Source organism: Schistocerca nitens, chromosome 3, assembly GCF_023898315.1.
Source record: "Schistocerca nitens isolate TAMUIC-IGC-003100 chromosome 3, iqSchNite1.1, whole genome shotgun sequence".
In the NCBI taxonomy this organism is placed as follows: Eukaryota; Metazoa; Arthropoda; class Insecta; order Orthoptera; family Acrididae; genus Schistocerca; species Schistocerca nitens.
The window spans coordinates 259,499,390-259,512,255 of record NC_064616.1 but is presented as its reverse complement, the minus strand read 5'-3'; the positions used below and the strand labels follow the sequence as shown (position 1 = coordinate 259,512,255).

At 43.1% G+C, this 12,866-nt stretch overlaps 1 protein-coding gene across 1 annotated transcript in view; it reads left to right on the top strand.

Annotated features, from left to right (window-relative positions):
- Nucleotides 1–311: 311 nt before the first annotated feature.
- The window catches only part of LOC126249169 (homeobox protein B-H1-like), a 185,653-nt gene continuing 173,098 nt past the window's right edge, over nt 312–12,866 (top strand). The window contains exon 1 of the mRNA XM_049950825.1: nt 312–678. Coding sequence (XP_049806782.1) covers nt 312–678 — 367 coding nt within the window. The remainder of the gene's footprint in view (nt 679–12,866) is intronic.

The following is a 12,866-nucleotide window of genomic DNA, read 5'->3' as shown; positions in this document are numbered from 1 at the left end:
GTTGTAGGCTTCCTTCCCTTCCTTCCGTCCGTCGACCTCGACGGAGACGCTATCGATCCCGCGGAGGAGATCGCGGGTGAAAGTCAGTGGCGGGGTCGGGCCGGCGGGCGGGAGGCGTGGCAGAGCGCGCTCCGCGATTGGCCGGAGGATGGCCAACGCCGAGTGGAGGGGGGTGGGGGCGGAGCAAGATGGCCGCTGGGCCGGGCCGCGGCGCGCGCCGGGCGGCGCGACCCGCAGTCGCGCGCGGCCGCCCCTAGCCAGCGGACGTCACCGTCGTGGACGCCGTCGTGAGGCTGGCGACGCAGCGGGGCATGACCGTGGACGAGATGACGGTGAGCGACAAGCTGGCGCCCGCAGCCATGGTGAGCCAGCAGCAGCAGCAGGCGACGCGCTCCCGCTTCATGATCACCGACATCCTGTCGAGCCCGGGGTCCGGCGCCAGCGGCGGCGGAGGCGGGGTCGCGGGTTCGGGCCCCGTGCACGGCGCGAGCTCGGCGTCACCCTGCTCGTCGCCCGGCTCGGGATCTGAGGGCCCGCGCGACCTGTCGCTGCGCTGCCGCGCCGCCCACGCCGCCCACGGCGCGCCCCCCGCGCCGCCCGACGCCGACCTCAGCGACGGCCACGAGAGCGGCACCGACTCCGGCCTCGCCGCCGACTCGCACTCCGTCTGCTCCAATGGTTAGTACACGTGTGCACCGCATGCCCGCGCTGTGTCGACCGAAACACCCTTCTGAGGACACATACTGCACCGTTACACAGTCGTCTGTAGTGGAACATTACAGTTCTAGCAGAAATGGTAGCAAAATGACCATTGCTGTAATGTCTGGACTGTTTGACAGCCGAAATTTCGTAACCTTTACTTCGTCAGCTGTTGTACAAATTACCCTGAGATTCCATCGCATTATTTGCCAGTTTCACAACTGATCTTCGTACTGTCACTATCTTCCAGAAATTATCGCTAATCTTAGGGTATGCCCGCATTGTTAGTCATTCCACATAAGTTATTTTTGTACACATTTTAACGAGTTTGATTCTTGGTAAAAATAAATTGTTGGGTAACCTGTCACCGACATTTGTTGTAACGCACTTTGAATTGTGTCTCACTAATTCCATGTGAAGTGCCGCACCAAAAATATATTATCTTCTGACAGCATCATTACGAAGGCTGAAAGTGCGTTTAATAACAGTCAGGTCTAGAATGACTGCTTAGCGCAGGTGGTAAATGCTTCGGTGCTATTTACGATGTTCATATTTGTCCTAATCTCGGTACCATAGTGCCACAATATACGTTTGTCTACAGCAACTGTTTTTGTTGGCTCGTTTAGACACTGCCTTTATCTATGCAGTTGCGATAGCTGAGAGTAATTTAACAGTTTTACTGGCGGTGTAGCACTAGTTTCCGTTAACCGGGAGCAAAACTATCGTGCAGGGTATTCTCTCATCCATCGGCGATACACGTCAGGAAGCCGGTAGATAAGGTTGTACAGTATCTAATCTGCTTAGCAGTAGCGGCCTTCATCTCGGAAGTGTTCTCACCTTTGGCATCGAACGTCGTGGAAGTTACTGGGACAGTGCCCGCAGCGATAGAAATGATATGAGATACGCAGTCAGTGGGCAGCGTCCTGTTGCCGCTCCTGCCGAGTTGACAGGAAGACTGAATCGCGCCCTGTTGGCTGCAACTGGCGTTTTTACACGCAGCGATTACCGGGGAAACCAGTCGCGCCGGCTGGTTGTTTGTCGTCGCGTAATAGCTCGTTAGAGTCCTCTGGCTTCGACAGCAAACTAAGCACCGCCGTCCTTTATTTCTTTATTAGTAAAGCCGAAGCCCGCCGTCCATTAAGACTGGCGCTCCGTACCGTGTTACAGCGCGCCTCGACTTCTCACACCTCCGTGTGCCGCCCGCGACAAGGGAGAAGCTCAGATAAAAAGCTGACGGTCACCTATAAAAATCAGCGCTGCTACGGCTAGCCCATTCCAGGGAGCTGACTGAACGGCTTGTTTAATCTGTACGCTACGCTATCGCACCATTTTTCTAAGTAATTGTTCCGAATAGGAACAGCGTAATGCTTTTTCCTTCTCGCGTCATGTGTCCTTGGCAATCATCGCCATAGGAGCATTTCATTCGTTCCCTTCCCACACGAGGACTCTTGCCTTCCCAGTTCTTGTTCGTCCTTCCGTATTATTAACTGCCACTTTTGTATCAGTTGGCATAACGCAACTATAACTCCTTCATATAAGCATTAAATCGCATTCCGATAGTTTATGTTTGTTGTTTTTACGAGTTTCGGCGTGTTTCAGAGTTAAAATTCCATTCAGTCCAGTTCTAGCGTGGTATCTACTTCAGTTTTTAATACTCTTTCAGCCATTAAATATTTTTGTTTGCATCAGTGATGAGCCTCCTGATTCGCACTTCCAATTCTGTTTCGATGTTATACTGCAGAACTTTTTCACAACTGTAGTAGCAATCTTTTCAGTATCAGTATTTTATAACGAGGAATCCATTTCTCACTCGCTTTCAGTTCTATTCTTCAGTATTTTTTGTCGTCATGGGACATGTTTTGAATATTCTTATTTTCCTTTCAGTGAGTGTGAATTTTGTTTCGTGATATATTACTGTTGTGAATCCGTGCGAAACTGTAGTATGGCTGATTTACTATAAAACCCTTGTGAAAAATAAGCACCAAATTATGACACAATTGTAATTGAGGACGAAAACTAAAATTTGTTCTAAATCGTGATTGGATGTGTTGTGTGGGTGGTGCACACGGGACCTGACGTGGTATATTAATTTCTCATGGTACCACGCGGTCATGCACACGTACGAGTCTATGCTGTCTGGAATGTTTCACAAATTTGGCGCATGTCTGTACCATGCTGTACCCTGTAATTCATTGCTACGTCATTTTATTATTGTTGTTGTGAATGTAATTACTAATTTAATTGAAGTGTGAGCAACTGCACAATGACAGTGTTGAATGATGTCATATTATCAAATACAACGTTACAAAACCATGTGTACAACTGTACTAGAAGCAGTCTAATAGTATTTCAGAAGATTTCATTTAGACGCCAGTGTTTGAGAAGATGCAGTGTGATACGTTGGTACATCTGTCTCAAAATGGGGTCGCAACACTAACAAAACTGCCATTAGTTTAAGCGTTTATAGTAATCCTTTGCCTCGGAAGTTTCTCCTCGTCGGCTACCGAAAGTGTTCGCAGTGTAACACACAGCGGGGGACGCCCAAAAATAATAGAAACTTTCTGTACTGTATGTCTCAAAAATTGGTAGCAAAAATGTTGATAATATGTTGTTCTAAATAGGTTATTATTATCCGTAAAGTAGACATCAGCGTGACTATTTCTGTGAACACCTTCTTAGGCCTTCATGTACAACGAAGCCCTTTCCAAGTTATAGAAAGAGTTTGTGTATGTGCAGCATTTTGTGTACAAGCAGTAACATTTGCATGTCTTTACAAGGTAGCCTTTAGACGTCGACTAGTGTTTTAGATAGTTGGAAGGATGAATTTAGTTGCTTGACCTTTTCCCAAAAATTGAAAAGCACTATGTTCGCAGCACACGATTCAGTCCGACAGCTACCGTCATAATGATTTTACACCGAATGTGAGATGCGCGGGTACTCTACACGAAAACAATTCAAACAAAGATTGTTGTGTGTATTTTTGCTAGATGTTATTGTTGACGAAAGTCGGCTCACTGTATTTTTCCCCCAAGCAAAAATCGCTTGGTCTGCAATATTAATTGTAGATTACTCGTAAAACGACAGTTTCAAATTAGTTTTCCGATATCTGCAGGTGCATATCCGTAGCACTAGTTTCAGGCGAGCAGTAAGGAATGTAAATAATGTTCTGTCCTGTAGCGTGGTGACTGACGCGCACTTAGCCTGCATATGGCGTCAGTTTGTTCTCGTGCCGTATTGTTTAATTTAAATAAAGCTTATGTGCTTCACCTGTGCTTTCTGTACGCTTCACTTGTGCTGTAGTACACTAGTCTCGTTTTAATTAGCCATAAAGAAAATCTCTTCTTCCCGAGTATTAAATTTTATGCTCTATATGTCAAGGAATTCATATGGTGAACTCCTGTTTTTGACAAACTACGCTTAGAGATATATAGTACCGCCAGAATGTTGACCTTGATTGTTTAATATTTGTACCTGTGGGCTGAAAGAGGTAATAACTACACGGTGATACATGTCGAGTCTTTCGGGGGCAACATTATATTTTTAAGACCGTTTATGCATTCCCGATCAGTACAGTTATTCGTAAATGCTCTCCCCACACGTAAAGTATTGAAACCGTTTCTATCCACTACGGAAATTAAATCTGGATATTCTATTAGATTTGATATATTGTGTAGTAATATCTCGGCCGCGCTTGCAACAAAAGGTAAAACTGTGATAAATTAGACATTTGTAGTACCTAAGATGTAAGACTAAAGTTATCCGCCTCGGTAGCTGAGTGATCAGAGCAGCGGATTACTAACTGAAGGAAACCGTGTAAGATCCTCGGGCGGGTCGGAGATTTCCTCCGCTCAGGAAGTGAGTGTTGTGTCCTTGCATTCGTATCGTCATAATTGACATTACACTATTAAGTTGACTGTATGGGCACGTCCCGAAAGCCAATAAATTTAAATTAAAAAAAACTGCAGTTACATAGATTCATGGCCTGATCTCTGGCTAGTCCTACAGCTTTTTTGTGGCAATTGATGTGACTTTTTCTTCTAGAAAATCAATATGTCTGTGTGAATTTGCAGAATCGTTCGGATTTCTGGTTGAGCTGCAGATACTCCTCTATATGAACGGATGAATCAGTTCGCAAAGTACGACAAGGCCAATACAGCCTTCCGGTGTTCAAATCAGTGTTCGTGTAGATAAGTGATCAGCTTTTTAACTTCTAAGAATACGACGTATTCATCTCCACACGACACTGAGTTACCAATACTATGCTGACTGCCTTCCTCAGGGCACTATACGCGGTACTATATATATAACACTTCGCCTGTGTACTCCGAACACTTCTGATTTACTATTTCTGTTAGTCCAGAGCAAGATCTCCAAGTGCGTCGCTTTCAGGATAAGTTATATTGTAGTACTGTAGCAGCAGTTCTCCGGGAAAGGTCAAGAGATCGTGACCCGAAGACTACAATTTGACGCTAATGTAATGTACATGTTTTATGCGCTATAAAAGTGCTCAGATTGCACGGCTGTGTGTGTGTGTGTGTGTGTGTGTGTGTGTGTGTGTGTGTGTGTGTGTGCCCACAACGGCGTTTATCTCTCCGATCGGCCCTGACCCATTACCCGAAACCAACACAACACTTAAAACACTTTCGGCGTCCATCCGGTTAACCTGAACAGCTTTCAGTTTAACACGCAAGTCGTTAAGAAAATTCTCTGTCGGCCGCACGCGTGTTTCCTGACTATAAAGATCGTTTATATCAAAAACAAGCGCGGGTGCGACGAGGTAATCGTCGCAGCGATGGCGAAATTCCCTATCGATGAACAAAGAAAGTACACGGGGGCCTATCTGACACGTTACCTTTCTATTAAACAGGTGCGGCGTGGCCTAGCGTGTCGTGCGAACGACGCAGGATTATCGTCGTTTGAAATCTATTCGTAGGCGTATCGTCGAGTGCGTTGGGCTGGGTGTGTGACCCGTTACCTTATAAGCAGCGTAACACACCTTCGCGTACAGGCCCTCAAGCAGCAGCCGTATGTTAGCCGCTTCCATTTAATTAAGACACAGAATTTGTAATTAACGGTTCTAGGAAGTTATATCCAGATGTGAATCGGATAACTACAGCTACGGATCTCGTCAGGCAGTTTCGGAATAATATATTAATTACCGAGCTGCGCCCCTGCCTCGCCCACTAGTTGAGGAGCGAGTGGCTGTTAATAAATTTTGCTTTACAGTTGAGTTAGCCTGCAGCGTGCTGGGAAAGGAGGAGCGAATTATACAAGGGAGAAGGTCGAGTAATTACTGCGGTCAGCGGCCACTCGGGCTCCTTAGTACAAAATGTCAGATCTGATTACGCCGTCGCCTAAACGCCGCCCGGAAACCATGACGCTCGGTTTACCCATGAGGTGCGGTCGCTGCCGTAGCTACCGATATATCTTTTCCTCTGAACGTCTCCTTACCATCTAATAGTGTTCTGTAGGTGACTGAAAATTTCACCCACGCATAGATTTATACAGAATGTTTAAGATCTTTAATGGGGGTTGGGTTGTTTGGGGAAGGGGACCAGACAGCGAGGCCATCGGTCTCATTGGATAAGGGAAAGATGGGGAGGGAAGTCGGTCGTGCCCTTTCAGAGGAACCATCCCGGCATTTGCCTGGAGTGATTGAGGGGAATCACGGAAAACCTAAATCAGGATGGCCGGACGCGGGATAGAACCGTCGTCCTCCCGAATGCGAGTCCAGTGTCTAACCACTGCACCACCTCGCTCGGTAAGATCTTTAATGCTAGAATAGTCATAGCGATGCTTTCAACGATCTTGCGGGATGGATGTATAATCAGAAGTATGTAGAGTACTTCTAGCATACTTTTTCTTGTATCTCATATATCGCGTCTGGCGAATGCTGGGATGTTTTCATTAAAAAATTATCAGTTACCTATGCTATCCTTACCCAGTTCGAGGTTACGCTCCGTCCCGATGACCTTATAGTCTACCGGGTATTAAATTTTAATCTGCCTTTTCTTTTTTAACATTCCCTCTTCGTGTTTTCATTTCTATATTTTGTCTCTTAACGTTTTTCGCTTCCGTATCTAGACGAAACCGTGGTGTGTACGACAAAATATGAACCTCTCGTCAGACGACTACAAGTATTTCGTTTCCAGTCCTCAAAAAGAACTGAATTGTCAAACTGCTCAATTCATCCAGCTTTCATCGGTAGACCTTTTTTAATCACTTTGTCATCGGCAGGACCTCAAATGCCTATCTGTCCTACATCTTTCTCGACAGATGTCTGAAATTTCCCTTCGCGCCATGATTTCTCGTAATAACTCAGACTTTCAACTCTGGGGACGGTAGGGGAAGTTTTCAATATGTTCACGCACACAAATAGATAGTAAGAAAAAAATTAGTAAATGTGGAACGTTGAAATTCATTCCGTATTTATGCGTTTGCATTCTGGTTCCTCTGAAAAGCACGCAGCCAATTTCCTCCCCTCTTCTTGATCAAACCGAACTTATGCTCCGTTTCTAACGACCTTGTAGCTGAATGAGCGTTAAATCTTATCTCTCCTCCGCCTTTTATTCATGTCTGCTGATCATTTTTAACTCCAATAATCGTGGATATTCTTTATCTATCTTGAAAACCCATGAGAAATACGAGTACATGTACCAAAATGTTACACACATGTTAGACTTAACTATCAGTTTCATAATACGATGGTAATAAATATTTCTTCCAAATCATCATAAAGAACTGAATTATCAAATACCGTACAATTTTGCAGCAGCTGCACCTATTTGAAGAAATTTTTTACGGCATGCTTATTCTTCGACAGTATTTTTTGAACTTCTAAACGTTAGCAAGACGTTATCGGAAAGTTCAGGCACGGGACCACAATGCTAGAGAAGCAGGTATCATCCTAGTAGACCTAGAATATTGCTCGCCGTATGGTGGTACTGCTCAAGGAGAAATGAAAGCCTTATGGTATTTTCTTAAGCTCAAGATATTTGTCGTTTCCTTTTTGCTACCGTATAATGATAGCAAACAATTTTTTTATGGTCGGGAAAACTAGTAATAATAACTAAAACAAGTTTGCAGAAACTTTATCCTTTACTCTACATTTCGTTTGCAGCATATAGTGTGAACTGACAAAAATATTTAGTGGACGTATGTTAGCACCTTTTTGATGATTGCGCGGTGTTAACCTATTCCCTACTTGGATAACTCAACTTTCTGGTTTATTCAATTGATGTTTTAACGTTGCAAATGAAGTCCGTTTTGAAACTGACTCTGTCAGTGCAGGTTAGAGGTATATGACATTTTAACAAGCGTCCCATGGATGTAGTTTTATATTCTCAGCCCTGCAGCGTCTCCAGTAACTTATATCAATTTCCCGATGGCTGCCTACGGTTCTTCGTTTCCTCTATTTAAGTTTTTTTATACTGCAATCTGCAAAATTATTTTTTTTTTCCTGTCTGTAATCTTCTAACAATACACTCTCTCTGTATTTTCTGAATGAGTGCTGTCGCCTCAAAATAACCATTCGAGAGGTTTTTTTCGGATAGTATGTTTGCTAATTTCTGGTTTTGTTTTTGTTCATCAGTACATGTGATGGAATTAATAGTTTGATTTTTGTTTATTATGCTATCAGATTGTTCTAATATAAGGTAATCAGTCTCTCCATTTGTTGTAATTTGCCAAACGTGGATTCCATTATCAGTGACCTCCGATGTTGCATAGCATTAGATGGAATGACAGTGCTAAACTAAATTCCTCCTTGAAAAAATGTCCCCCAGCTTACTAAGAAGTTATATACGAGCTTCTGTTTCAGCTTGTCGCCTAACACCCTCCTCTTTGAGTATTTATCGTCCACAACATCATCAACATATAAGCGAAGTATCCTCGTCTCTGTTTTAACCTATAGTCTGCTGATCCGCTTAGTACTACGCTAGTTAACCCCGAAAGTCACGGCACTTGACTCATTATGTTATCTCTTTTTCCACTGACACTTCTTCATTCTGCCTAACGTCTCTTTATTGTCTGTTTTTCTTTCAACTGACAATTTTAAAATTTCCTGGGATTCTAAGTTTTTTTAACGTTCGCAGGTTCCTTCCTTATGTTATATGTCTCTAACTCTAAATGTAACACATTCATTGAGTCTCAGTTTCAGTAAATTTAGAGTTTTCTGGCATTACATTAGATCAATATTTGATACAGATACCATTGGACAAGAAAGTGCAGAGAACAGACTCGTATTTTCGATGAGCGTCGTTTAAATCCCCATCCTGTTTTGATTTTCCGTCATTCCCTTAAGTCACTTTACGTGAAGTTCGGGATACTTCCTCAAACAAAACGACTGTCAAAGCTTACTATTATTCTATCCAACTAAGTTATTTCTCCTTGTTTAATGACTTTAATGTGGAACTGATCGTTAAAAGGTACCCTTAATGAAGATATATCCTTTTACTGAGATTGTATGTGGTTTATGGATACCTTGCTTCGGCAATATAGCGTGATTTCTCTCTCTCTCTCTTTTTTTTTTACTATGGAGATCACATTATTAGAAACCTACCGCCGTTAAGGTAAGGGGACGTTATATTCGTACTTTGCCGTAACAGTTTTATATCATATGCGGCAGCCTATCCAACGGCTTTTAGTGTTATTTACTTGGTTTAAACATTAGTTTTTTCCCTTCGTATAAAGGTAATTCGAATCGATAAGAGGCGCAATTCGAGATATTTGCGTTCCTCCATCGCTGTGAGAGGACGTAATTGAGTCGACATGAATTACGAGTAGTTCGCCTTCCATTCCTTCCGTTATTAGAAAGCGTAATTACGCGGCGCAGTACGGGAGGCGTTCTGAACGCGGTGTCGCAGTGGAAACTTCGATCCTCGTGAGAAGCGGGCCGGCCGTAATAGTGAGTGCCATGATTGGGAATATTGACACAGGAATCATGGCCGGCCACCAGTCAATACACGCATTTATTATTCAAAAGCCAAACAGAGCGATGTGTCGGGCTCTATAAACGTATTGCGCTTATATCGTACCTCGGGCAAAACTGTGTGAATAACGTGTTTGCTAGCAATGTTACAAAGAGCAGTAATTGAATCAAACGTGCGCGATGAAATATTTAAACGGCAGGCTCGCACTATGTGACGTTTGCTAAATAGCTTCCAAAATGCTCTCGGAGCGACAAATGACGCTTAATCGAGCTGATACATTTCATATTTCATGAAACGAGCGATAAATTAAACAATATCCGTGCTAAAGGCCGCGCACAAAAGGTGTCGTCGTGCGTACTACAGAAATATTGTATCCAATTTGGGCTAATTATTTTTTAAATTATTACTCGCACGAATACCGAATAATTTTTGCGGTCGGATGGACAGCTAAACGTTACCGTCCGGTTCGAAACGTTTATCACCCTTTCCGTGTCACACCTACGATCAGATCACGATGTGTTAAATTTCCATTCGATGTTAAATTTGACCAAATGATTAAAGTTGACGCCGCTGCATGTGAAACGCCTGAGAGGATACAAAGCAAAATATTTTTTCTCGTGGGGGTTCGGACTGAAAAATGGAGAGGCAATCCAGAATGTGAGTGTTTTATGTAACAAGAGGCCGGACAAAAGTGAGGGAGACGTTGCAGATAGTGAAATCGCTATTTGTTTAAAACATTCGCAACCAACAACTAATGTTTACAACAATAAAAAACTCCTCACACTTCCCTGTATCCTTATATCGGAAACAGAGCACCTAAAAACTCTGTTCAGAAAGTGAGCAGTTTGAAAAAGTCTGAAAAAAGTGAAGTACAAGCTGTTGGATTCACAGAGTCTGTTATTAGTATTACGTTTTTCAGTCGTATATATTTCGGGCATTAGGCTCATTCTCAGTGTTCCAGTTTAAGAAAAAATAGTTGTCATATTTTGGCGTGTCACCTAAGGTAAGTTATAATAATGCTTGAAAGGATAGTACACACTGAGTCAATACAAGCAAGTTTTTTGTTATTTCTCCGTTATCGGCCCGTGGTGATGACGTGTGAATTGTCTCTTTTCTTTCATTTAGTCAATGGAAATTACCGGCAGTTACAGCTAAAGAATTTTTATGTTGCCGAATGCGGAAACAGCATTCCTGAAACAAAACGAAAACCAATAAGGGACATGTAATCGGAAACGCTAATTTCGTTTAACTATGCCTTATTGCTATGAAAGTTGTAAAGTGGAACGTGACTAGTTTACAGTATTGGGACTATGCAGTACCATAACTCTATTTGGTGCTGCCAGGTTTTCGCTTTCACTGTTGTCACGGATAAGAAATAAACGGTCGAAGGGAGATAAAATGTATTATGCACACCGAGTACAGGCCACAAACAATGCTAATGTCAGACGTTTTAGCCTCCAATGAGCTATATTTGTCTTATACGTAATTTTCGATAAAGTACTAAATTCTATGCAGTCAGGAAAAAAGGTTACGCAGCCAACTGCGTGGCTGTGTGGAGGGTATGGTTTTCCATGCTGAGAATTTCTCGTACACACTGACTACAGATTTCTCATCCAACTCGCAGTTTTACAAGACGTGTCGTGCTTTGACCCCAAAGCCGGAATATTGGCAGGTGACGTGCTGTCAAAGAGACGGATCACCGGCTCGCGAAGCGGGGTTGACAGACTTGCTTCCACCTACCATCAGCCTGTTACGTCACGGCCATCTTCTGACGGATATTTCCCCATCCTCCCTGAGAAGCGCCATTGTCTTCTGAAAAACCAAAGACACGTATTTAGCAGCAGTAGATGTCTAGTCATGTCTTTTTTGGGTATAGATTTATCTCTGATACATGTTGCTATACAGATAGCACAGGACGTCAGAGCGTTTTATGCAATTAATTACCATTGATTGTCGTAGCCATTCTTAAAGAACCGAACATAATATTTAGAAGCAAAATAGCTGTTTGATACAAAATACGCTTTCGAAAAGCCGTTACTGTGCCGTCGCAATCATGAAGGCCTTAGATAAAAACTGAATGCTGTTTCAAGAAAAAATAAATTACGGTGAGCGCTTTTAAAAGGTGTTAAAATGAGCCCAAGGCAACAAAAGCACTCGAAGATTACCGCTGTATTATGTTCATCGATCATTTGTAACTTACTTATCTTAATATATTTACAAACATACACCGTGTTTACCTACGTTTGCTGTACGTCAGATTATTATTCTAACAGTTTTATGTCGTTGCGTAATGGGATATCCGTCTACTTCCTTTTCGTTACGTTACCCACTGCTTGGAATGATAAAACTTGTTGCGCAATCGTTCTCGAATTCATTTTTCGAACTTAATACATACCCATTTTACTTCACTGCATTATGCTATACACTTCTGCACTCTTGGGAACAACGGTCAGAATGGATTCTAGCTTTCATGACTCATTACCTTATTAAAGTTTTTGTTCCCCCGTTTGCGGTTTCGTGACAAGAACGATTTCATAATCTTTTTGGAACTTATTGTGTATGAAAGGTTGAAAAGTGCCTGCTTTTATGTACACTTCCTACAGTGTACACAAAAATATAATCATATTGGCCTATTTGCTTTGAACATTGTCTTCCGGAATGACAGAGTAGAGCACGCGACGGAACACAGGAAGCGGACACGGCCGTTTATTGCGTAATTACTGCGACGTCGACCCGACTTAATCACCGTAAAGGACTTTCAACAACTGCGCCAGGTGAGCGCCACATCAGCCAAGTAATGCCCAGTAATATTTAAACTACTTTTACAGTCATCCGATTTTTGGCAGTGAAAGGCTGAGGTTTTTGAAAACAAGCATTTTAACCAGTATATGGCTGACGGAGTCAACGAGGACTCGAGCAGAGTGGAGAGCGAATGTCTTCTGAGGCAGCATTATGATCTGTCAAATGGTTCAAATGGCTCTGAGCACTATGGGACTTAACAGCTATGGTCATCAGTCCCCTAGAACTTAGAACTACTTAAACCTAACTAAACTAAGGACAGCACACAACACCCAGCCATCACGAGGCAGAGAAAATCCCTGACCCCGCCGGGAATCGAACTCGGGAACCCGGGCGTGGGAAGCGAGAACGCTACCGCACGACCACGAGATGCGGGCATTATGATCTGTCATTCTCTTGCCTCTTACGTGGTCGGTGCGGATTACAAATTTGTATATC